The sequence below is a fragment of the Cibotium barometz genome, chromosome 24, assembly GCF_041138505.1.
Source record: "Cibotium barometz isolate CiBa-2024 chromosome 24, ASM4113850v1, whole genome shotgun sequence".
Taxonomy (NCBI): domain Eukaryota; kingdom Viridiplantae; phylum Streptophyta; class Polypodiopsida; order Cyatheales; family Cibotiaceae; genus Cibotium; species Cibotium barometz.
In genome coordinates this window covers 15,921,521-15,948,878 of record NC_141069.1, presented here as the reverse complement: position 1 = coordinate 15,948,878, position 27,358 = coordinate 15,921,521, and the positions used below count along the sequence as shown (strand labels likewise).

Sequence of the window (27,358 nt, the reverse complement as noted above, 5' to 3'; positions counted from 1 at the left end):
TATTCAATTGGTCTAGGCCAGGCCATGAGGTCACATGATCACGGCCATTTTGATTTTATTTATGTAGTTGATATTTTCTTTGAGTCAAGAAAATCCAAGTAGGTTATCGATTTTTGAGAAGCACGAGTTGCCCAGACCCACCTTCGGTGGGTGTAGACCTTCTCTCTCTCTTTCTCTTTGGTCCTATTTATATTTTCCCTTTAAAAGAAAACAGAAAACATTCTGTTTAAACTAATTCTACTCTTTCTCTTCCTCTCTCTCTTTCTCTCTCTCTAACTCCCTTCAACTCTCTTTCTCTCTCTAACTCCCTCTATTTATGTCACTAACTCTCTCTCTCTCTCTCTCTCTCTCTCTCTCTCTCTCTCTCTCTCTCTCTCTCTCTCTCTCTCTACCTATTTATTTCTGTCTAATCCTCGCTCTCGCTCTCTCTCTAACTCTCTTACTCTCTCTCTAACTTTGTGTAACTCTCTCTCCCTCTCTACTAACAGTCTTTATTTCTCTCTCTCTCTCTCTCTCTCTCTCTCTCTCTCTCTCTCTCTCTCTCTCTCTCTCTCTAATTCTCTCTTTATAACTCTCTTTAATTATCTCAATCTCTCTTACTTTCTCTAACTCTCTATTTCTCTCGAATTGGGCAACTCTCTCTCTCTCTCTCTAACTCTTTCGCTTTACCTCTCCCTCTAACTCTCCACCTCACTCTCTCCAACTCTCTCTATTTCTCTCTCAATCTCTTTTACTCTCTCTAGCTCTCTCTCTTTCTAATTCTCTCTTTTTGACTCTCTCTCTCTCTCTCTTTAACTATCTCAATCTCTCTTACACCCTAATCTAGGGACAGCCTATCCCACTCTGTACGTGCCTTCTTCTCAAAGTTCACGTGCAAGAGTTGCGCAAAGAACATGGCTTTGAGATCCGCCCATGAGGAGGCCATGCTCGCAAGCTTCTTGCACCAATCCCTTGCAGTGACTTTGAGTTGCATCCCAACAAGATAAGTTTTGATATTACAAATTCTCATTACAAAATATAATATCGAATTTCCTAGTGAAGGAAATAGATTTGTTTGGATCAAGCTTACCATGATAATTCTTGAATTTCCTAGTGAAAGAAATAGATTTGTTTGGATCAAGCTTACCATGATAATTCTTGAATTTGATGTCCATGTCCTCAATCTTGGATAGGGAGACCATGGTGGGTGTAATCCTCGCCCATATTATGACCCATCGCGCCTGGAGATTCCTCGACCTTTTGGTACCTCTAAAGAGCTTCAATGCATGTAATCTTTGCTTCGATTAATTCAACACCAACACAACCTCGCCTTGGCTTGATGTATTCGCATGATGTATTCGCATGAAGAAGCCCAATCTCTAGGCATTATGCTATAAGCTCAAGATATAATATCATGTCACGCTAAGAAGATCCGGACACTGTCATCTACCCAATCAAATCATTTCATGGTGACCCTAGTGCATGTAATCTTTGCTTCGATTAATTCAACACCAACACAACCTCGCCTTGGCTTGATGTATTCGCATGAAGAAGCCCAATCTCTAGGCATTATGCTATAAGCTCAAGATATAATATCATGTCACGCTAAGAAGATCCGGACACTGTCATCTACCCAATCAAATCATTTCATGGTGACCCTAGTGCTCATTCCACCTATCACATGGTGCAAACTGCTTCTACCACTTACCTAATTTTAAAGAGTCTCATTTATTTCCACACAATAGAAGGAGGCCCAACATGAAGAACTTCTACATCGCCTATACCTCTCATGCCACCTTGACAAGTTGCCTGCTCTGTTGTGCTGCCACCAAGGCTAGCTAAAGCTTCGCACCAAAATGACCTATACATGGCTATCCATTGGTCCCGAACCATACCACTTAACCGCACATGCCAACTTCATGGCGTATTTTGGACCATCCACACTTTTCAACCATGACATCAACTTCACCATTGACCTGGACACAGATGTGGTTAGGAAGGAAGTATGTCATATTAACACTACATAGGTTAATATGGTTTCACCTGCTCGACCTACCGTAAGGCGCTTTTCTATCTTATTTGCTCGAACGCTTTTGTAACACAATGCTGGAACATATAAAACGGCCTTACCTTGATCTTGATGTTAAATATAAAAAGTTTGTATATACAAGTCATTTTTGACACTAACTAATAAATACAACTATTCCCTTGTAATATAATACCTGTGAGCTCCTCTTCTTCGTGCTTGCTTCTGAGCTACTGAATCTTGCATGCTTGATGATGGATGCTAGCTAGATAGAATTGTTTCTAGGTTTCTCGCTTGCATTAGCTTTTTCTTCTTCTTTTGCCTTTTGTGAGAGAGAACCACCATGAAGATGGATCTTGATTTCTCGATTAGGGGAAGAGAGCTCTCCCTTCACCCCATTGGCAAGAAGCATTCCGATGAGACAATGGGATGAGGATGCATGAATGAGCTAAAACACCACCATCAAGAAGTTGCAATTGCGACTCCAAGGCAAGGACCAACAACACATGCTTCCGCAAGACTAAGGTAAGCTCTTGACTTAAACAAAGAGAGATCATACATTAATGTCACTGGCCTTTTATGACTATAAGCAATTAACACATAAACTTTATATAACGCATACAAAAAAAATTATTTAAAGATCCCTTACAAGCTCTTTGCTTTGAAAAAAGATATCATATATTACAACATCACTCTCCAATCTCTCCAATCCTATATATTACTCATTGTGAAAAAATAAAACCAAATAAAACATGGATTATAAAAATAAAATGTATCATGCTAGAGCTTACGTTGACATGTTAAATAGATAATGACACAATATTTGTGGTATAATAATTTTTCTAAAGGTTAATTAGAACAAATATCGCTTTACAAGTCTTTCTACATGCAAAAAAAAAAAAAACCATGAGAGTAGCTAAAGTACAAGAGTTTTATTAGTGTCCATATCTTTTCCCTAATGATAAATTCTCAATGTTTTCTTTATAGTGATACTATTAGATCTAAGGACTTTGATACAAGGCCCTTAAGAAGTCTTCAAAGATCCATGCAATGAGAGTTTTCTAGCATGTCCATTTCTTCTCCTTCCTCAAAGTTTGTGGAACCTAGGACCTCCTTCAAAAAATTCATAGAATTCATACACCAAACAACAAGACAATTTTATGCCAACGCTCTTCAAGGTGAGAATGTTTGTAAATGAGAACTTTTAAGGAAAATCCTATGTTTACACCTTGAATTCTTCAAACATAGACTATCTATGATATTAACAAGGCAATGATCTTTGTGATCCCCAAAAATATATATAAGCCATGTTTCAACAAGGACATGCTAGTGTATAGTGTACAAGGAACCATCAACTCACAAATCCACAATTTTCTTCTCTTCATTAAGTAGGATTTTTCTACAATTAAGGAAATGCTAGTGTCATTATAGATTTTTAGAGTACATGTTCGAGGGGAACATCCCCATCCAAGTTTCTCCGAAAGTGGCATGGCTAAAAAAAGAAGGTATTGATGGAGAGAAGTAAGATGTGTGCAATCACGAGTAAAGAAATGTGACTACGTAGACACATTCCATTCCTACCTACTTGGTGTTCTGGGTGATGAACTCACTTCACAAATCATGTGAAAATTTCCACGATTGAGCCATGTTTTCTCCTCCATAACTTTAGAGGCAGATTGCCACTTTACTGTTATTTGAGTACGAGCATAAGGTCCGGATTATCTTTTGGCGAGATCAATTGCATCATAGCATTTTCCTCATTCCATAGAGAGAGACCACCCACCCACTCCTATATTGATAATAAGTTCACACAATTTTGACCTCATCGTCTCGTTTATTTCACTTCAACACAAAAGTTGCAGTTTTGAAAAGTAGGAGTAGGGGTTGCAAGACGCTGTTGGCTTTGTCCAGCGGGGTAAATCTTATCAGAGCAAAATAGAATGTTTTAAATGTCTGGTACCCCACAATATACGTTTAAACGACGTTCATCACAAAATTCTTCTAAGCGCTGCAAACCAAAATTCAGGCAAGCCTACCTCTTAAAGCTCAAGACCCAGTGAGAACGTGAAGCCACCAGATATTTTCGGCAAAGAAGGCTGGATAATGCTTTTATTTGATTGACTGATATATGCCAAGGTAATGATTCGGAAGCAGACCTTTGGTCGTTATGCTCATGCTCACACTGTGGCTCAAAAAAAGAGTATGAAGCTTATTATCCAGTTTAAAACAGCCCCAGACGAGGTATTTGATCACAAAACCTTGGCGTATCCTTTTTTATTTTTTATTTTTTTAAAAAAAAACTTACTGACTGAAGAAGCCTTGCTACAGAAATTAGTTCTCTAAGGAAGGAAGGCGCACTTAGCAAAGTCAGATGAGCTCAAAAGTATCTAAACTTTTATTGCGAACATGACACACCAAAATAAAGCCAACTTTTGTGTGCACGTCTTCATGCGTTTGCATGCATGGTGGGGGTTTGTTTTCCCTTTTTTATTTTTTATTTTTGCTTTTTGTTTTTTGTTTTTTATTTATTTTTATTTATTTTTATTTTTTGGGGGTGGGGAGGGGGGGGGGGGGGGGTGGGGGGGGGGACGACCAATTCTTCTAGATAAAGAAGAAAACAAGACTCATTCTCAAAATGCATATTTTCACAAACTTCTGCTCTAACAATTATAGTGTTCTGATGATGTTGAAATAGCAAGATAAGGTGCATTTTTTGGAACTTTAAGAACAAGCTTAGACTTTTCCCAACCAGCTTGTTCCATCTTATGCAAAAACTCATCAAACTGCTCATTTAACTCTTGAAGACTCCTAGCCACTATGCTCATCTGATTGTTTAGTGTACAACTTTCTGGTGTCCAGGGCATTGAGCTAAAGAAACTACCCTGAGACATAACTGAAGCCATGATCCATTCTGATTGCCATATACAACGTAATATTGTCATATTTGTGGCTCCTTCCTGTGACAAAATTCAGAGATTTTTTCAAACAGAAATAAATATAGTTAAAAGTTGGGATTCAAACTCACCCCCCCTCCTGGACAGAGTGATGATACAAAAGCAAGGGCCCGCTGACTGGACAAAATAGCTTATCCCTTGATTACCCCATGATAAATATTCACTTACTGCTATTTTAGAAGTTTGAAGATTACAGAGCCTACCTTGAAAATAATCTGCACGTCCACTTTGTGCATGGCATTTGAGTTCAGAAACAGCACATGTAGCTCATCCGAGTACAAGCCCAAAAGTGCTTTCAACTGTCACAAAAACACCTTTAAAATGTTGAGTAATGCTTGCCATTGCTTGTGTGAGGTTTTTCTCAGCATTGCTTCAAATACTTGAAGACAAATGCTTTCTTCTACTTTATCTCACGAAACTTTTCTTGTTGGAGTTACACACACACACACACACACACACACACACACACACACACACTTTTCTTGTTGGAGTTACACACACACACACACACACACACACATATATATATATATATATTAGAACGCGATTTGGGGAAAGTTATTTGTTGTCAAATTGGACATTTCCATGCGCCACTCAAATGACTCTATAAAGTGACCAAGATATCGGTCGACTCAAAACATATCATTTTTGTTAATTTATTGTTTTTTTTAATTAATAAAAAATGACTTTTTCTACATATACAAAAATTATAACAAGGATCATAAGCAATTTAGTACACTTATGATGGAGTTTTTTCTTCAAGTTTTGTTGAAATATCTAGACAAATATAGGCCTATCGAGATGTTTTCAGGCCTTGGTCACTTTATACACTCGTCCCTTTTGGCATGAAATTGATCTCCATGCAAGCTTCAACAGTCGACAGTGTTTTTTCTTAAGTGTGCACCCTGGTCAACTTTTTGTAATTGTGCTTTTGTGGTCAAGCTTATTGTTGGGTGGTGTTTTATTGGGGCCCATTAAGCCACCCGTGGAAACACAGGGACTTCTACTGTTCCACCCGCCTGAATTACAACGTCCAAAGTTTGAAAAACAGTGTATACTTTATAAAGCAAATTTACATGCCGATTAGGCACCCAATTTCTTCGCACTTCCTCTTATGCCATTTCGAACTTTGTTGACATGTAGAAGTCTCCAGTTTTGGGTGCCCCAAAAAGGCTTAATACCCCTGGATACTAGCCGCCTTGATGGTCCAGCCTGCAGTTATGAATGCAATTTACTCCCAGAAGGCCTTCTATACTCTGTGTTTTCCTTCCTAGGGTCGCTTTCCACCTCTTGACCTGGCCACCCCTTGATGATTGTACTTTGGCTCTCCTTGGTTTGAGAGTTTTGAGTCCTCAAGGTTGAATGGCTATGTCATAAGATGAAAAGATCACCCTCATATCAGCCTCTAATTTAGGCACCAATCATACCGAGGTTAGCAAGGGTTGCCCCTCTAGATGGCCATCAAAAGGTGTGCCAAGGGAGCACACTTTTATGCCCCTTTATGGTCCCTTCACACGTGGGTGCCCATGGGCTGTCCACAGCTACATGGCCCCTTTTTGACCATTATTAGTCACCATTAAACTTAATGGTTTTCACACATAGCATGACAAATTTGCCTTAGAATTGGACAAGGACTTCACACGGGACTTGGCTTTGCCAAACACCAAACCATGCATCTAATGAGTGTCTAGTCCAGCCTGTACAAACATTACATCTTGCAAAGAGGGTTAACATAGGCACAACAAGACTCCATCCTACTTGTCAAATCCCCACGGATCTCCTCGTGATCGTTCCTGATACGAGACTCAACCTGCAAACAAACGAATAAACAAACAGGGGGGTGCAGGCCTGACTCACCTCCCAACCATGACAGCCGTGGGCAAGCCCACAGTCTTGGCTGTCCCCACCGAGCCACGAGCTGAGCTAACTAGGTTGACGTACTGACCAATCTCCTCCTCGCGACGTCCCATACCGCCACGAAGCTGCCCTCGCGGGCCTCGAGATTGCTGCCGGCCTCGGTTGCGTAAAGCAGGTGCACGTCTGCACCCTAGATCCAGGCTCCAAGACCATAGAGCTCTCACAAACTCGCGAGACTCTCTATATCCCAATAACTAACCTTGGCCACCCTTTTATAGGCTCTTGGCCGGTCATCGGGCGTCCACACTTGGGCGCCCGCCCGTCCATACTTGGGTGCCCGCCCGTTAGTCTATCCCTAACTCAGCTCGTCAATCAGCCTGGCTAGTTCCAAGCTTCCCCAAGCCTCGAAACTAGTCTTGCGTGCGTGTAGCACACGGTAGATACACACTGTGCACATGACACTACTGACCTTGATGGCACCTTGCAACTTGTCCCTCAACGAGGGCTCACAACATGCTCTTGGCCGATCAAAAAGATGTCGTAAGTGGCACCCTATTACAACAGGTGTACATGTGACATCCTCTCTTTCTTATCTTGTTGACAGTGCTATCATTGCTTTCGGACAAGCCGTCCACAATGCTAGATCTTTCTTTTAGAACTTCTCATCAACTCTCGGAGGGTCCTATGCACTAGGATCTTGAACTGCTGCCTTTTTGAACAGGTCTTGACTTGTTGGCAATGATCCCCTTGTCTTCAGTATACATCGGTAATCCACGGATGAAACTAGCACATGAGACTTGAGGTGTGTCTTCCCGCTGCATACCGGAAATGAGTGGAACTTGCAGGGTGCCCCTGATACCTAAGATGAGAACTAGGTTTCCCCAACTAAAAGTGAGGAAACAATGTTTCCTAACCTTGCCGTTTTCATTTCTCCGCCCCCCTATTTCTTTATCTATTACATAAACTGTCTTAATGTTTACATAAACTATCTTAAAAAGATGCAGGTGAATTAAAAAGCCCTATTTTTTGTTGTTTCCCTGTTTCTGTTCCCCCTTATTTGGGTTGTTTCTATTTCTGGCAACTATGCCGTAGAGGCTTTCAATGATGCGTCCCCTATCTTTTGGTTTGGGTGAACAACTTTTGCAGATTGTCTACTAGGTCCACTACCTCGCGGCAACACTCATCAAAGATGAAGTGTCTAGACCTCTAGAGATGGTCATGAAGTCCCTTGCTCTTGAGATCAACCACGAATCTATCGATGAGTGATGGGTCATCGAACTTTTCCCTAAGATTGCTTTTCATATGGAGATACTTGGCTCTAGCAATGTCGTCCCGAATGGTTTCTCCTTGCTCTTGCTTGAGGTTATAGATTTGAACTATGGGGCTCCATCAGGCTTCACTCGATGAGAATCCCACAATAAAATTGTGTCTCAAGACCAGTACCCTAAACCATTGGCCTGCTTTGCCTTCAAGGAAAAGTCCAAATGAAGAAGATCTTGGTGGGACCATCAATCCTACCCATGATGGTATTGCAAACTTGATCGAACTTCTCTAGATACTAAATGGGATCTCCAGTTCCATCAAATTTGGTCATCAACCTTGAGATGTGGATTGGCTTGGTCTTGCACTGATCTGAGCCTCTTGGTGCTACATTTGGGGCAACTGTCACCAGAACTCGAGGGTTGTTGTCCAAGTTATATCCAAAAGGAGCAACTTTGAGATTGAATAACACTAAATCTTTTGTACAAGTGGCATGGGACTAGCCATCTCATGGAGGCAATGTTTATCGGTGAAGAAAATCAAAACTGAGTACATGGATAAAATCAAAACTGAGTACATGGATATGAATACAGTTAGTCTACCATCGTCAAACACTGACATGGGTAGTTAGACTACAGTCGGAACTAGTGTAAAACCAAGAAATTGGTGTCTAAACCAAGGAACTGTTTGTGCATTCATTTGTTCATTTGATTTATGCTTGTCAGCATATTTGTGTATGTGTGTCAAGGGTCGGGGACGCCTGCCGGTTAAACCCAACGATGAGCATGTGTGCACGCATTTGTGTCTTCTGACATATAACGGGTACGTGTTGAATCGTTGATCCTGACAGGAAGAGAATCATGCTAGGAAACTCCTACCTAAGGACGACTCTAGAGGTGCAAGGAGTGGGAGTATTGTTGGGATATTCGGAGCTTCATCCATGTGATACAGCCCTTATATGTGTTTTTGTATCTGTATGCGTGTGAACCACCTCTTCTAAGGAGATAAGTGTGCCATGTGGCAACACGTGTGTGTGTGTGTGTGTGTGTGTGTGTGTGTGTGTGTGTGCGCGCGCGCGCGCGCGGGCGCACGTGTGTGTGTCAATGATTGTGTTGAGTCATAAGATAAGGTTTTATACCTACAAAAAGGCGTTGTACTCATTAATTAAATACATCAATCAAATCTGCTTCAAGTCATACAATACTCTTTCTCTCTGTTGTCGTTCTCTCTAGCCGTTGTGGCCAAGAATTGGTATCAAATCCCGGTCGGTGCATCTTCAACCTGCTCGTGTGCAGCTCCCGCTGCTGACTCGCAGCTGTTCTGGACATCTCCGCCTGCTCCACCACCGCCACCGATTTCCACCGCCAACTTGGCGGAGCCCATGAATGGGTGCCAGCCAGGCTGAGCTGAGCCCCACTGCTTAGCTGACTTGGGTGGACTAGGGGGGGCAAAGACCTTGGCTAAGTTGCTGAGGGTTTGGCTTACCTCGTCATTGCCATTTTTCACCCCCTTAACCTCATTTTTTTCCTTCGCAGCCTCGCCATGAAATTTTTCCTTGTCTTCGCCTGAGTTTTTTCTCTTTGCCTCACCTTTTCTCTTCGCCACCGTGCCCGCACTGCTCCCGCATCACTCATCCCAGTCCCTTGGCTAAGTTGCTGAGGGTTTGGCTTACCTCGTCATCGCCATTTTTCACCCCCTTAACCTCGTTTTTTTCCTTCGCAGCCTCACCACGAAATTTTTCCTTGTCTTCGCCTGAGTTTTTTCTCTTTGCCTCACCTTTTCTCTTCGCCACCGTGCTCGCACTGCTCCCGCATCACTCATCCCAGTCAGCACTACTCACGCGCCCAGCTCTCTTGCATGTCTTGTCTTTGCCGTGGGTCCTTGCCGTGCCCCATCCATGACAGCTTCACAAAAGCTTGCTAGCAGAGGCTCCTCTTTTCGTTAATATTGTCTCAGCATCATTGAGCCACTACCATTTTCTGTGCTACAGCCTACAACATTATGGCTCTCAGCATTATGGCTCTATCATAGGCTTGGAATGATGCGACTAGCTTTTGGAAAGCAAAAGATTAAAATCTTTTTTAATACTAAAAAGAGGAGCTCTTATTATTAAAGAGATGAAAGTGAGTTTTAAAAAACTTTTCTCAAGTGCTTTTGGGCAAGAACTATTAATTCAGCTATTCTCGCATTAAGACAAGAGAGCTCTCTACCTCTAAGAACTTGTACTCGAGACTCCTCCAAGGGGTTTTATTTAATATAACTTGGAGGGGGGGAGCCGGCCCAAGGCTATTCCAACCCCTAGTGTGGTGTCTTATCTCTCTACTCTCTCTCTTTTGTTTACTTTCAGATTTTCTCAAGGTTTTACGGGTGAAGTTGTTGTTTTCTTGAAGATAAGCTAAGTACACATGCCCCAGCCCTTACAAAGGCCTTTCACAACAACCCCCTTCCCATTCAAATGCCATCCTTAGCATGTCTTTTGTGTATACACAGGGTGGCGAAATGTAAGGGGATGGTTGCCCATAATCCCAACCCCCTCCCCCTCTCTCGGTTTGGAGCTTTATGCCCCATGGGATTGGGCTCTGAGGCTTCCAATCGCATTGATCCTATGCATGTCTAGCTCTGAGATTGCGAGCCCGTAGGCTGCAACACCTAAGGATCCATTAGGTGCTTGCCCTTGTGAAACTCTTGGTTGGACATAGTTCCTCAACCTAATTCTTTACAAGCTACCAAAATGGGTTACTCTGACTTGCACTTTATGTGCTTGTGGATTGTGGGTTGCCCAATGGATTGTTGCCTACCCCTGATGATGCTACAAAAGAGACATGTCTATAAAGTCCTTCCCTGAATCTCCCTAAACACAGCTGAAAACCAAGGTTAGTCCTTAACCAAATCATGAAGTAACAGGCTAGCTCACCTCCCAACCGTAGGATCAGTACTTTGATCCACCCCTGAGCCAAGGCTAGGGCTCCAGCACAATCCCATAGACCTTTGTCTAACTCTAGCATCCCATACCACCGAAGCCCTCTCGTAGGCCTTCAACACGCCAACCTACGTACTCACCATGTGCACAGCATGAGCATGTCTGCACTCCAGACCGTTAGGAGTGCATCCGCACAACTATGTCTCAATAATAACCCAAGCCTCACTTATATAGTGATAACTACGCCATAAATAGCTAACTCACTATAAAAGGCCATTAAGCTTGTTTTATCAATTGAGGAACCCTAGCCAAGTATCAGCCTGTTAATCCCTAATCTTGCCCCCCCTAACCCCACCATATTAGTCCCTAAACCATAGATTAGTGTCAAGGTACATAACTTACTTCCCCCCTTCAAGCATTTACTCTTATGTAAAGCAATTTGAGAAAGTCTCACTAGAATTCTGACTCCGAGATTGAGCTATCAAATATCCTCCCACGATCATTAATCAAAGACAAGCCCCAACCAAGCTCTCCGTCTTTGAAATCCTCTTCACAATCAAACCCATAACAAAACAATTCAAATGGATCCTCTACCTCTGAAGCCTCAATGTGCCCAGTGACAGTCTGCTTCCCAAGCCTTACGAAGAAATACCCTCCTCCTCCCGGTGATCGGTGGAGCCATTGGGAGAGTGATGGAATCCCCCCCCACTGTTGCCTCGTCTCTCGCACGGGTGGCCGGGATTCCATCCCTTCCCATTTGTATTGCCTCGCCGGAGACAGTGCCTCGTATCATATCTATCCCATGCCTTCGGGGCAACCCCATCATTCAGCGAGTGGAGTACTTAAGCCTCCCAGGCTAGTGTTTCATTTGCAAGCACATGGGCCACCTCGCTAAAGCTTGCCCTCGGTAACAATCCAAGAGACCACCTCCAATGGTCCTCCCCTGGTCTCCGTTCAGATCCTCACCAGGGGGGAAAGAGAGGCGGGCTCCCAAGCAGCGGAGCATCAAGATCCAGCCATGGACAACCCTGCTGCTGCTGGAGAGTGGCAGATAGTTGGCTGCACCCGGGGCCACCAGCCGACTAATAAAGTTCAGCGCCGCCGCCGCGTTTGCCAAGCTGGCAGAGTGCAAAAGGATTCGGTTCTATCAGAGAACTGTTTCGAGCATTTATTAGAGCACCTACCCATCGGTGATGGGCCCCCTCTAGCTGTGGAGAGGGTCCTACCGGCCCCTCCAATCTCGCAGCCACTTCCCTGTCGAGAATCTCTCCTCCAGTTCTCAATTTCTAGTGAGGCCAGCTAGCCCCACTGAACCCCCGACGAGGCCCTCCCAGCAGTCTCCCTCTCCGATGGACCACTCTCAGCCAATCCCTTCTCCTTTCTCTCCGCCTCCTCGCCCCCCTCCGCCTCCTCCCCCACCCTCGCCTCCAACTTTTCCCACAACGGTCCCCTTTGCCCCGTCCTCTTCCTCTGAGCCTGCACTCCCCCCTCCCTTCGCCTCTCTAGATCACTTCCGCCGCCCTCGAGCGGCACCCAACCCAAAGCAGAGGCAGCCGGCGAGTTCCATTCGCCGCTTGATCCATAGATTCTTGGAGCCAGTCGAGATTAACCATCACTGCTTCCCCGGTGAGGGCTCTCCTGCCAGAGTCCCCAAGTGGGCCCCCAGGATCTTGAGGCTGCCTGTGGATTACGGTTTCTTCCGAAGTCTCGAGGTGGAAGGGGCAAATCTTTTTGAGGAGATAGTAGCGCCCATTTGGATATGTGTGGTGTTCCATCACTCGAGACCCTCTGTGCCGCCAAAGAGTGGTGCGATGATCTTTTCTTTTCCTTTGAGTGCAGCCCCGGAGATGGAATGGGACTCAGAGTCCATGGCTACCACCATCCAGGGGCAAGCAGTTGAGCTTTCACACCATCTTCATAATCTTCGCATCACCAATGTGCTCACCCACCTCTGGCCCTTGGCCAAGAGGGAGCTTAAAGGCTCAAGCCATAGGGACCAGGAGGGGGAGGTGGTGGCATCCAACTTGGAGGTGCTACTCTTTGTGTTCCTACATATCTCAGTGTCTCCCCCTCTTACAAATACCTCCATAGTGATCGATGGAATTCGGAGTATGCCTACTCTTGCGCTCGGACAGAGTGGCAACACATTGAGGACAGGATCCGCGCCCATTTGGCGCGCCTTCGCCCCAGGACTGATAGTGATTATTCCCCATCTAAACCCACGCCCAAGACTCTTCGAGTGGAGGGCAGTTCTGATAGTTCCGCTTCCCACAAAGATTGATATGCAGATAGCCTCATGGAACATTCAAGGTTTAGGGGAGCCTCGGTGCTTTCAGAGACAAGTCATCCTCAAAGGTGAGATTCACAGAGCTACAGTTGGGGGATCCGTTGACATTCTTTTCCTCCACAAGCACCACCTCTCTGAGGGGCGTACACGCGTTGGGAAGAATTTACCAGGCAAGTGTCACGTGCACACCATTCAGGTGTACACTGACATGGCATCATTTTAGCATCATAAACATCATCAGGATTTATCAGGCATTTTATGGGCATTTAAAATGAATGTTTTCAGCATGTACCACATGGTATGGGTTGAATTCAGCATTGTAGCATCACATTAGCCATCTAGACAAGCATTTGGGGCTTGTGGAGGCAGCCGACAGAGTTTGGACAGCAGCCGACAGCATTTACAGCCAAGATAGCATTTTATGCTATTTATTTTGTCCAAAGTTGCTGGCCGACAGCAGTATGCTGGCCGACCAGCCTTATTTGAGCTATATAAAGCAGGCGCCTCTATTCCTCACAGCATCCCAGCATTCAGCAAAGTGTTCTCCATCGTTTCTCCTCCAGGAAGCCTTGGGAGCAGCAGTTCAGCCACGCATCAGCATTCAGTCCATCATATTCAGCCAACGCATCTATCTCCTCAGCGTTTCCTTCCCAGGTAACAGGAGAACATCTGCGTTTTCAGCATCACATCAGCATTGCATCAGTCCCAAAGCCATCCCTTCAGCGTTTCCTTCCCAGGAGACAAGGGAAAGCCAGTGGGACAGCAGTTCATTCAGCATAACAGTATATTCAGCATATAGGCAGCATCTTCAGCATCATAGATCTATTCAGATCTCATTGTAACCCATTCATCTAATATAGCTGCATTGCATTGCATTGACACATATTTGTCTATCTCTTAAACATCATTAAGTGCAGTTTAGTTAGACTAAGGTTGTGATTACTACGGTCAAAGACCCCACATGTCACAGCAAGAGCCACACTTTTTGGTCCCCCTCTTTTGGGCCCTCGGGGACGCAAGGAGGAGTTGTATATTTGTCAGTGAGGAGCTCTTACCGGCAGTGATAGGCTCAGGTATCATATTCTCTGGGTGAGCACAGTGGGTCACCGTTGCGATTGGAAAGGATTGCGTGGGCTTCCTCAACGTCTATGCCCTAAACGCCGGCCATATTTTGCAACACATTTCATCACGTCCTTCCTCAGGCTTCCTTTTGGTGCATGGGGGGAGACTTCTTTTTGGTGCACCTTGGATGAGGTCCTTGCTGAGATCAGCAGGTTTTTGCAAGAGGCAGCTTAGAGCAGATTGGAGGGATTCTGTGAGTAGGAGAGGAGTCTAAGGAGGGGTCTAGCTTCTATTCAGGGGCTTCAGGAGAGTTCCCCCGATAGCCTCTGGATTGAGAGTGATCTTGCTGCCGCCCGTACGGAGATTAGATCCATCGAAGAGAGGAGGATGGAGTATAGATACCATGCCAGAGCTTCCTTTTGGACCCAAGATGGCGACAGACTTACGGGAGACTTCTTTGAGATAGCAGGTCCCCACAGGAGGAGAGATGGTATTCGTAGGTTGCGTGGACAGGATGGAGACATTGTTTCTGACCCCGCTCATGTAAGCCATCGCCACAGAATTCTTTCGATCTCTCCTCACGGGTGTCCCATTATTCCCACAGGTCATGGAAGCGCGCGAGAGGGTTTGACGGCACACAAGAGAGGTGGTTCCCCTCGCTCTTTAGTCCTCATTGACTCCCTTCACTGCAGAGGAGCTGGTGGAGGCATTGACTGCACTTCCCAGGGGCAAATACCCCGGGCGGACGGGCTTTCAGTTTCCTCTTCCTTCGCCACTTGGATCTTATGTAAGGCAGCCTTCGAGCACCCTTCAATGAGATTATGATCGCAGGAGCTATGCCAGAGAGGCTTTGAGAGGGTTTGATACACTTGATTTCTAAGAAGGGTGGTGACAGATTCGAGATCTGGCAGTGGAGACCCATCACCCTTCTAGGAACCACCTATAAAATCTTGGCCAAGGCCATCAGCCAGAGACTTCAGCCTTTCCTCCCAGACTCGATCCATGACACTCACAAGTTTTGTTCAAGATCCGAGCATTCTAGACAACATCTTCACCTTCTTGGACGCGACTGTTTCAGCTAGGATGTGGCAGCAAGACCTCATAGTGCTACTCCTAGACTTTGAGAAAGCTTATGATAGGGTGGATTGGAGCTTTCTAGAGGGCACGATAAGCCGGATGGGGTTCCCCGTGAAGTGGATTCGTGGGGTTTCAGGACTTTACTCAACCTCTCACAGCCAAGTTCTCATTCAAGGAGCCCGTGTGGCGACAAATTTCCCCTTTCCCGCTCAGTATGGCAGGACTATCCTCTAGCACCTTACCTTTTCCTATTCGTCGCCAAGGCCATGAGCAGTTTTCTCTCAGCCCAGGAGACCGGGATTTAGGGATTGCGTCTCCCCCTCCGTACTCAGAAGGAGCTGCTGGACTCAGAGTTTGAAGATGACACAGCAGCTTACCTTTTAGGAGATGTGGGGAATCTCCAGAGATTCACAAAGGCGATCGAGATCTTCTATCGCACATCAGGAGGAGCACATGTCAACTAGCACAAGTCGTTTGGTTTTTGGGTAGGCTCTGCACCCGCCCCAACTTGGCGCCCACTTGAGGCTTTCCAATGGATCTCGAGGGGCACTCCAGTTCGCTATCTTGGATGCCAGCTGGGCTTTGACATCTCTCCAGTGCAGCAGGTCGCCCCTCTTCTTCCGAGTATTTGGAAGAAGCATTTGTACTAGAGTTCTGCGAGGCTTTCCCTAGCTGGCAGAGTGGTGGTGGCGAAGCAAGCATGTGGTACATCACTTCTTGCTGGGCCTTCTCTCGAGCATGTATTGGCCAAGTACAATGGTTGATCAGGAACAACTTATGGGCCGGCAATAACGTAGGTCTGCCCCCTGGGCCAAGGTGGCATGGAGAGTGATCATTCAGCCACCACCACGACGTAGAGGGGAGGCTAGGCATCATTGACCCTGCTATTCAGAGTCGTGCCTTGCTGGGCAAGCTGATTGTTAGAGGACTCCTTCCTAGTGGTGAGCCTTGAAAGGACTTCCTCTTGGCCCGGATTTCAGCCTGCACCCCAGTCTAGGAGGCCCTTGGCTGCAGAGTACCAGATGGATCTTCACAGAGATGCGGGCCCGCAGTTTTAGCCCAATTTTTGAGGACAGATTTGCAACCAGTTTACTTCAAGCTTGGGATCACTTCAGGCCAGCCCTTAGGCAAATTGCTCCGATAGCCTCAAAGGAGCGGCTTCGGCAGCCGCTCGTTTGGAACCTTGTTTACCCGCCGGTGGACACATGTTGGGGGCCCGACCTCATGTATCATGGGGCACATTGAGCATAGGACCTGCCAGGTCCCTTGAAGATTGGCTTGCACACAAGAAAATACCCCCAGAGGTGCAAGAGAGAGGCTTGATAGGGATCTAGGGTAGAGACAGGCTCAACATCAACATCGACTCTGCTATTCCTCAGGAGAGGTTGACTCCTATCCCAAACCCGACTCTATTATTAATCAAGAGTGGCTGACTCCTTTCCCAAACCCGACTTCCCCAATGTGGCTAGGCATGTTTACCAGGCATGATATTCTTGTGACAGTCCACGGAGTGGATGAGGGCAATGGTTTGCTCACCTTTTCTATTGGATCCCATGGCAGATTAGAGAGATCCGAGGCGCCCTTGGAGATTTAAGCGGCTGCACCTTACAGAGGGTGAGGGTGATTGGATTTCAAGCACGGGAGTGGCACATAGACCCACCGCTGGCCAAGGTGGCCAGGGATAGATTCTGGCAGCTATTAATATGGGAGTGCCAACCTCTCACGCGTCTCCAACAGGACCCGGGCGAGTGGACTTGGCATGATCCCGCTAATCCACAGGAGACTCTAGATGCCCCCTTCTTTGCGTATATAGCGCGGCTAGGCTGCAGGATCCAGATACCAGAGATTGACGGCACCCGGGCAGCAACAGTACATTACCAGTCACATGGCCTCTCATAGCGCTTCCTCTCAGATTTTTGGAAGAGGCTTTGGGACAATTTTCGGCCTCGAAAGATCACCCTCTTTCTTTGGCTGATGGCACACAGGAGCTTAGCGGTGGACACTGTCACCAATTTGGTCCCCTCACTAGTCTTGAACAGTGTTTCACACATTGTCCGGAACCAAGGTGCGAACGGGGATTTTCCAAGGAAGAAAGCTGGAGCATTTATTGACAAAGTTTGGCCCAAAAGATGGCTTCTCAGTGGAAGCACCATGGGATCTTTAACATATAAAGTGACTTATAACATTTATAAGATGGTGTGTTCGCAAATCACTAAAGACGGGCAGGGCTTATTGTTATTTTGGGCATGTAATATGGACACAAGGAGGCGCCTATAGCAAACTTGGCCAACAAGTTTGGGAAAAGTTTGAAAATAGCTATTTTTAGGAGCAAAGCCACTTATGGCAAAAAGGGGGGTAAGAAAAGCACATAAAAAATAGAGCTAGTCAACTTTATAAAAGCATGGAAGGGCATTCGTTGGAGGGGACACATTCACATCACCTACAGGGACCGAAACGTGAAAAAGCGAGGAGGAAGGAGCTGTTTTCGGGATGCGCACAGGAGGGGCTGCTCTCTCTTGAAGATTGCGCACAGGCCGGCTGCAGCAAAAAGCTCTCACTCTTCCCTTCTTTGCTGGTCGCTTACAGAAGCTGATGATACAGGTTTTTTTGTCTCTCTCTGTACAGGCCGTACAGTGGCAGCAGGCCGACCTGCCTTGTTCTCTCTCTACAGGCCAACTGCAGCAGCATCTCTCTCTCTTCCCTTGCATTGACCATACACTGCAGCGAGTGGGCTGAGTGCTGGGTGGCGGGAGTCTCTCCTTGTGATGTCTGTACAACATCCGTGCAGCAAGTACAGCAGCCCTCCTCCTCTCTCCTTGCTGGCCATACAGGGGGACAGTTTTCTGTCCTCTTGCTCGCCGTACAGGTGGGACAGATTTTAGAGCTTTTCTCGGGTTGTTTCTTGGAGAAATATGAAACAGTCATGAGAGCTTTTCTGGGACTGTTTGAAGGAATCAGGGACTGATTTGAGAGCTCCTCTATGGATGATTTGTGGCTTCGTTCTGGGGTCTGTTTTGGCACGGATTTCGGGGTTGGATTTGGCACCGTACTGGGCTGTTGTTCAAGGCTGATTTGCACTGGTTTATGGTGCTGATTGGTGTCCAGTTTCTTTGAACAAGGGTTTGTTGAGCTTTGTGGAAAATCCGGTGCTATATGCACCCGCACCTTGGTTTGTCTGTATCAGTTTATTCATTGGAATAAAACAATACCTACGGGGGGCCAGCCGTTCTAGCTCAATGTGGTGTTCTTTTCAGTGTTGTTATGGTTATTCCACTGCGTCCTAAAGATTGTCTCAGTACTGTGCTGTCCATCAATGTCTTGAGTATTCCGGGGTTTGTTACCATAGGTCTGGATCAGTTTCAGGCACATGGTTGGCCATAGGAGGTCGACCAGCAGCTTGCACGAGGTGCGGTCACCCTCAAGAGTCTCAACGACATTGTCTTTGGGATTGCCCGAAGGGTCAGCAGGTTTGGCAGCGGATTCTCCGCATCTTCACGATTGATAGGGCCTCGACCAAGATCATTACTTGGGGCACTGTCGCCTAGGCCACAGATGCTAAGGTTGTCACGGATTATGATCTTCAGGTTTGAGGATGGTGGGGGGCTTGCCCTTCACGTTTCTCACCTCCACATTTTGGAGGTACCACTCCCAATCCCATCTATAGACCACTGGAGACCAGGCTCATGTTAGAGATGGGAGATTTTTAGTAACATTGCAGCCTGGCACATATGGCGAGCTAGATGCAGCGAAGCCATCGAGGGTACTAGGAGCAAGCTCGACATCATTCATACCCTCCGCAGTCAGTGGGGGAAGTTGTAGGGTGGCTCTGGTCGCATGCGGAAGCGGCGGGAAGGTTTCTTGAGGCTCTAGCAGCTTGGCCATTTTCTCACGGATTGAGGAGGTGATCCCACTTGGCATTCCAGGCGACCCGTGTGGTTGTTCCACCCCCCCCCACTTCCCCTGTATGAGATAGCCTTCTCTTCATAGAGCGGCTAGCTGGAGGGGAAGTGCATCTTTCTCCACCCCCTTTTGATTATTTGATCCCCGCCCTTTACATGACGCGAGGTTGTATCTAGCCCTTTGTGGTTGTATTTAGCCCATTGTGGCTGTTTTTCATTAACTATTAGTTCTTGGGGGGGGGGGGGGGGGGGGGGGAAGATTGATCAATTGACTTATCTTGCAATCCCAAAAAAATCGGAATCAAAATAGCCCCAAAAGCTCAGAATATCAGTAGAAGGGATTGTTTCAAAGTTGTGCAGATTCCCACCAACTGAAAGCCAAGATCTGCTGGGGTACCGACAGCCTAACGGTTGCACAAGGACCTTAACGCCCACAGGTAGACCACTCGTATACCAACAGAGCATTTGTTGGGTGTGTTAAGGCAAATGCTGGCATTTTTTGGCGTCCAGAGGATTTTCAGACATACTGTGACTCATGAGTGGATCTTATGAAGTGAGTGGCCCAATGGAAAGGGGCATGGGCATACAGTTGAGATCTCAACAGCGAATAGGGCATGACAATGATCAAGATCTAACTCCATGTTGGATTACAAGTCCTGATTTCGGATTTTAGATGTCATTGCCTACCTGCTTTACTCATTAAGGCCAACTACACCATGGTATAATGTCAATAGAGAAGAATCTTACTGCAGTGCCGTGCTGAGGTAGTGATAAACTGACGATGGACAATTCCTCATTATGGTGGTTAAAGATGAATCCTTAAACATTGTGCTGGTTAATGTAGAAAAAAAACAAGGAGAGTCAACACTGTAGAATAAATCAACCACCCACAGATTTTATTGAGTATGAATCATGTTTGGCGACACAGATATAGAAATAGTGCATCAGGCATCCTTGATCTCCATCAAGCACCACATATTAGAAAATAAAGGAGATGACCTGAAAGGTTTTTTTTTCCCCCTTGACAAGATCCTTCTGTAGTAGCAACTTGAGTGCCCACCCGAAGGCGGCTTGGTCTCCCAACCGAAGGCATTACAATTATGGCCACAAACGACCTGGATCCCACCGGGGAGCCTCCGGGGATTTGAACTTGGGACCTCCCCCTTCCCGGTCACAAACCCACACAGCTAGGCTACGCACCCATCGTCGGCAGATGACCTGAAGGGTTTTACAAGACCATTTTGGCAAAGTATTTAGTAAGCCACTGACCACACAAGATGACACTTTTTTTCATGGTTGATAGCACACGAGAAAGGCTTGTTTTAAGTGCCTGGATGGCACACCTGTAAAGACTCCTTCAATGGTACCAGGCTGCAGAAAAGTCTAAACAAACAGTGGCACTATGCCTTTGTTCTAGGCAGCAATTGACGTCTCAACAAACAGTGGCCCCAGGCCTTTGTGCCGATCAAGAGAGATACCTTTACAAACTCCCATTATGGTTTTCACTCTTCAGCCCCGAGATGTGGTAACAAGTGCACCCCCCTTCTCCACCACCAGTTTCCACTATCATAAGTCCATCACATGGGCTCCGTTGCCTTGGCAACCATGTATAAGCACTGCCCTTTTTTAAAGTAACAGAAGATTCACCAACCTTCATAACTCACAAGGATGGACAATCAACATTTTGAAAAAATTCAACATTTTGAAAAAATTCAACATTTTGACAGAATTCAACATTTCAAGTGCACAACAGAGTCCAAAGAACCTTGCACACAGAGGTTCCATTCTTAGTACTTCTCTCTTTGCATTAACCTCTATCTATCCACTTGATGTTTGCAAATGCCACATTGTTCCCAGATCTCAATTATCATTCCATACAGCCAAATTAAAAAAGAAGTTAAGCACACGCTACATGAAACAGGAAGGTTAGACCAACTATTGCATATATAAACGAATTGGAAGTGGTGAAACAAACATATAATCTCCAAAAAAAAACACCTACTGAAACTAGGACTTCTAAAATAAGTATGCAGTTCAAGCGTATAAATGAAGTGTGTGCATACCTCAGATACAGACACTTGACCACCCAATGCATCTCTCAAAGAGCAACCCAATTGGAGATGGGGCTTTGAAAATTGCCAAGGCAGCAAAATATTTTCCACACAGTTGCACTCAGATATTCCTGAAAGCAAACAATGAATTATTTTCTTGCAGTGGACATTCTCTAAATCATTGTATGGAAACATGGTACCAGATATAGCTACAAGTACCTGGAATAGGAGAACCAATGACATGCAATTCTGCCATAATAAAAGCTCGCTTGAAGTTTATCTGTGACCGAAGTTAATCCATTAAGCTTGCAAATAAATGATCTATGAAACAGATGGGAATAACGTACATTAAAGGGAAGATCTTGATCAGAACATTACTTACAGTTGGAAACTGCAGCGATGCAAGTGATTGGTAGCGGAACCATAGATGAAGAGATCGTATCGAAACCCAAGTCAAAACTAACGTTGAGTATGATGCTGCTAGACCAGGTGAAGCCTGGCTCGTTTTCCCAACATGATAACCATGCGAAGTATTAGATTGATAGGTTCACAATCAAGAGCTTGGGGAAGATATCCAGACATGCATAACAACCTACCAGTAGTGCCACACCAAGTGCAATGCCCATAAGTTCAGCAGACACCTCCCAGACCTCCTCCTATGCATGCAACAACTAATGAGAGTTCTGCAAAAGCCATAATTAAAGCACATACTGTACATGTTTAAGTTGCTTACCTTGGCAGAAACCTCTCCCATGTTTCCAGCTGTTGCAAAATGGTTTTGAATTACTCTAAAGGAAGGGTCTTTCAATCCTCTCCCTACTGCCTGATTGGATAAGAAATCAACATAAAGATAACTTTTTTTTTGTATATTTAAACGCAACCGGTATCTTTTGCACGAGGTATCTCCGTACCTTAGTAAGGCGCCCAAGGGCAGCAAGGGGAAGAAACCATTCAGGCTTGATTGGAGTCATGAGCTCAAAGATGCTAAAAAGAGATAAAAGAACCAAAGTTTCATTAGTGAGAGGGAAAGAGAGTAGTTGTAGAGGATTTTAAAATCGCTTATTAATGTGGGGGTATGATACGTAATCAATCAGCTCATGGAATGATATGCATTATGAGCCAACCATGCCCCTACACTACGAGAAAACCTAAAGAAGCTTGCCCAAAAGTCAGTGCTTGCCTGACCTGCCGAAGCTGCCAATCATTTCAGCATACATTCGCCATTGCTTAGGGTCATCATCAAAGACCCTTCCAAAACGACCACCTACCATACACAGATAGACATGGAAATTTTTTGGAGGAGAACAACTCAAATCTATCAAGTACATGTTTGATGCTTTAGCTATCAAAGACCTTGGGTTATAGAGGAGGAGTACTAAACACATACCAATAAAAAGGCGACCAAATGCTCCTAGCCCATCTTTGGAAACCCATCTGCACGTATAAGGTTCTTACGTGAAGTCATGCTCAAACAATAAAGGAGTCTTATCTCAGAGGCAGCAAAAAAATTAGCGTTTTGTCTATTGTGCACATCATGCAATCACAAAACTGAAGTACTAGGAAATGGATGAAAAGGCTATGCCTGCTCTTTACTTTTCTTGCAAGCCTTATGCTACCCTTGCAATCCCGATGCCCCACCATTGCAATTCCTATCTTCTGTGCACCTCGCTTTTGTCTCTCTTGTGTCCCCCCTAAATCACAAACCAATCCCCACCCATTTCCCAAGGTACTTGCCATTCCTCTTTACAGCATGCATATGCACATGCATGCATATACTAGCACGAGCACATGCCATGCACAAGCATGAACACACACACAGCATACACACTTTTTTTTCGTAAGAAGCATTGGTCTGTTACTTCATTGTACAGGAAAGAAGCCCTCAAAAGTGAGGAAAACTCCTTCAAGATCAGAAACAGTGGAAAAACAAGTCTAACTACAGCTGGTCCATCTCTTGTATTCTATCGCAATCATAAAGAGATTGACACAAAGACTGGCAGAAATACAAGTACTTGTCAATCTGTGCAAAGTGCAAGATCAAATAATTGCAGCCAATCCAGAGTGTCCAAAGAGCCCAAAAAGCATGTCCAAGAATCAGCCATTCTTTGGTGATATCTCCCAAAGATCCAAAAATGCTTGGAGAAGCAACATCTTGGAAATCTGGCAGCCAAAGAAACAAATAATCTAAGCAACAAATCTCTGGTATCCAAACAGGCCCATAGTAAATGAGACACGGTCTTGCGACTTGAGCATCTAAAACAAGAGGCAGAAGCTATCCTTCTTTTGGCTGGAGTTTCACCAACAGGTAGCACTCCAACCAAGCACTGCCTAAGGAAAACTCTTTGCTTTAATGGCAATTCATTGGTCCAAATCTTTTGGAGGTTTTGTTTCCACCACTTGGCTATCTTATCCATATTCCAAAGCATATTCAAATGGGCAGCAATCCAAGGCTCGGGAATAATCAATTTGTATATTCGGGTGGTAGTGAGTTGTGACATAAGTACTTTGGGAAAACCAGTCTCATCTCTCTGTAACATCCAATCTAACAATCTATTCTCTCGAATGACAGGTGGAATCACTTCAAATTGTTGCACAAAGCTCTAGTTTTCTGCCAGACACGCCTGTAATGCATACACAAATTCCATATCCACTGCGCTTGCGGGAATGTAAGTATTCGACGATCCGGAGAGTCAACATCCTGGATTAGATGTTTATTTTTAGTGGAAAGAAAATAGGGTTTCCTTGGCTCCTGAACTACCAAAGGTTCTAGAAAAACAGTGCTCCAGTGAATGCTCTCTGATTTCAGTGAGTAACTATATATATATATATATATATATATATATATATATCAAGGTTGTTAGAGGCGTCAGAGGCGTTTGGTACGAGGTGGGTATGGTACGCGCCTCGAAAGACTCGCATTTTTTAGAGACGTTAGAGGCGTGTTAGAGGTGTCTGTTATATATATATATATATATATATATATATAGTGAAAGTTGAGAGAGAGAGAGAGAGAGAGAGAGAGAGAGAGACTAGAGTGTGTATGTATGAGCCTTGAGGGAGGGTGTGTATGAGAGAGGGAGAGAGAGTGTGTGTGTGAAAGAAAGAAAGTTGTATTAAACATCTGCTAAAGGCCAAAATGACCTATGAGACCAAAATAGTCCATCCTCATCTTCTGGATACATCATCAAGATTCAATGGTACAAAGTAAAATGAAATGAACTGAAATGAACCAGTAGAGTATAGAGAGAGCTCCAAAAGTGGGTATAAAAAACATCATCATCCTAGTGTGTTTGAAGTTTGAACTTTGCACTTTGGGTCTTGAGAAAGGCTTAAGGGAGGGAGGGAGAGAATAAGGGAGAGATAGTGTGTGTGAGAGGGGCTGCCGTGGGCCCTTAAAGCCCCTGTATAAAGACTCACACCATCAAACAAACAAACAAAAAAAAAAGACTGTGGACGCCTCGATCGAGCAGCCGTACGCCTCGAACACCTCGAACTGTTAGAGGAGTGCCTCGTAACAACTATGATATATATATATATATATATATATATATATATATATATATATATATATATATATATATATATATATATATACCTAGATGAATCCACGAACATGCCCACATTCACCTTTTAGGAACGTGCATGTTATATACTCATGGTAGTCAACCCACAAGACTATATAACTATCAACTCCATTATGCATAGTATGGACTAGATACTACGACATCCCCACTAACGTCGTCACTGCCCAATAGTGGGTGTAGAACTCTGTATCAAGATATATATATATATATATATATATATACCGAGATGAATCCACGAACATGCCCAAATTCACCTTTTAGGAACGTGCATGTTATATACTCATGGTAGTCAACCCACAAGACTATATAACTATCAACTCCATTATGCATAGTATGGACTAGATACTACGACATCCCCACTAACGTCATCAGTGCCCAATAGTGGGTGTAGAACTCTGTATCAAGATATGCTCACACACGCACACCACACACACACACACACACACACACACACATAAGAGCATATATTCACACAAAGCCCTTCGTACTAAGTTTTTGTCAAACCTCCGGAGATGCAGGGCGGTCAACCATAATGAAGCCTAGCACTAAGGGAAGTAGTTAATAGAAAGAATTAGAACATCAAATAAGTAGTTGATAGGGCAAATGCACCGCTAAAGATAGAAAGAATAAGCACAATATCAACTGGCCGCAACTCAGATGAAAACTTCACAATGTGAAATCTGCATGTCCGCTAATACGATTGAATTATATACCTAGATGAATCCACAAACATGCTCAAATTCACCTTTTAGGAACGTGCATGTTATATACTCATGGTAGTCAACCCACAAGACTATATAACTATCAACTCCATTATGCATAGTATGGACTAGATACTACGAGTCACGCCATCCCCACTAACGTCATCAGTGCCCAATAGTGGGTGTATAACTCTCGATCAAGATATGCTCTCACACACGCACACCACACACACACATAAGAGCATATATTCACACAAAGCCCTTCGTACTGAATTTTTGTCAAACCTCCGGAGATATTCACACAAAGCCCTTCATCTGAGTTTTTGTCAAACCTCCGGAGATGCAGGGCGGACTCAGCCATAATGAAGCCTAGCACTAAGGAAGTAGCAAATAGAAAGAATTAGTACAGCAAATAAGTAGTTGATATGGCAATTGCACCACTAAAGATAGCAAGAATAAGCACAATATCAACTGGCCACAACTTCGACGAAAACTTCACAATGTGAAATATGCATGTTCGCTAATATGACTGAATTATATACCTAGATGAATCCAGGAACAAGCCCAAATTCACCTTTTAGGAATGTGCATATATACTCATGGTAGTCAACCCGAGGTAAAGCCTTTGTGAAAAGATCTGCAACATTATCCTGTGTAGGGCAATAAGATAAACTGATCTCCCCTGCATGTAGCCTCTCTCTGACATAGTGATAATGAATCTCTATGTGCTTGGTACGTGCATGAAATACTGGATTTCGTGCCACGGCCATAGCACTGTGGCTATCAATGAGAATGGTGGTGGGTGTCTGCTGACACTCACGAAGATCAGCCAATAGTCTCCTCAACCATACACAATCTACTGTAGCTGTAAAGCCTGCCCTGTACTCAGCCTCACAAGTAGATGTAGCAACAGTGGGTTGCTTTTTACTCAACCAAGATATGCATGAGCTGCCAAGAAAAAAACAATTCCCACTGGTGGATTGCCTGGTATCATAATCACCAGCCCAATCTGAATCACTGTATGCATAAAGCTGCAAGATGCCCCCCCTGGGATAGAACAAACCAAGATCCAGGGTACCCTTAAGATAACGAAAAATGCGTTTGACTGCTTGCCAATGCTTTGTGCCTGGGCTGTGCATGAATTTGCTCAACAAAGACACTCCAAAAGATATGTCTGGCCTCGTGTTACACAAGTAAATGAGGCATCCCACTGCCTGGCTGTAAATGCCGGCCTCAAAAGGCTCTCCAATATCATGCATAGTAAGCCGTACACCAGGTTCTACCGGAGTAGAAATGGGCTTACATTCATCCATGTGAAACCTTTTTAGCAAACTTTTTATGTACTTAGTTTGCTGCATAACAATGCCATCATCTGTATGCATAAACTGTATGCCGAGATAGTAGTGTAAAGGCCCCAAATCTGACATATCAAATTCAGCTTTCAAATCAGCTTTGAAATCTGAAATTTGTGCTTTGCTTGTACCTGTAATGAGCATGTCATCTACATACAAGATGACTATGAGAATATCGGCATCGGTTTTCTTCACATACAATGTGCTTTCAGCTGGACTATTCTCATAACCTTGGCTGGTTAGATGAGCATGTATTTTATCATACCAAGCTCTTGGAGCTTGCTTTAACCCATACAATGCTTTGTGCAACCTGCATACTTTATGTTCCTCACCAGGAACTACAAAACCA

At 44.7% G+C, this 27,358-nt stretch overlaps 1 protein-coding gene across 1 annotated transcript in view; it reads right to left on the bottom strand.

Moving 5' to 3' along the window:
• Positions 1-4,634: 4,634 nt before the first annotated feature.
• The window catches only part of LOC147624932 (protein root UVB sensitive 5-like), a 57,091-nt gene continuing 34,367 nt past the window's right edge, over positions 4,635-27,358 (bottom strand). The window contains exons 7-16 of the mRNA XM_086818173.1: positions 22,760-22,806; positions 22,558-22,636; positions 22,284-22,356; positions 22,106-22,195; positions 21,969-22,028; positions 21,755-21,868; positions 21,592-21,652; positions 21,385-21,503; positions 5,163-5,258; positions 4,635-4,962 (exon numbers count right to left, since the gene is read on the bottom strand). Of these exons, the coding sequence (XP_086674299.1) occupies positions 4,666-4,962; positions 5,163-5,258; positions 21,385-21,503; positions 21,592-21,652; positions 21,755-21,868; positions 21,969-22,028; positions 22,106-22,195; positions 22,284-22,356; positions 22,558-22,636; positions 22,760-22,806 (1,036 nt within the window). The 3' untranslated portion in view covers positions 4,635-4,665. The remainder of the gene's footprint in view (positions 4,963-5,162; positions 5,259-21,384; positions 21,504-21,591; positions 21,653-21,754; positions 21,869-21,968; positions 22,029-22,105; positions 22,196-22,283; positions 22,357-22,557; positions 22,637-22,759; positions 22,807-27,358) is intronic.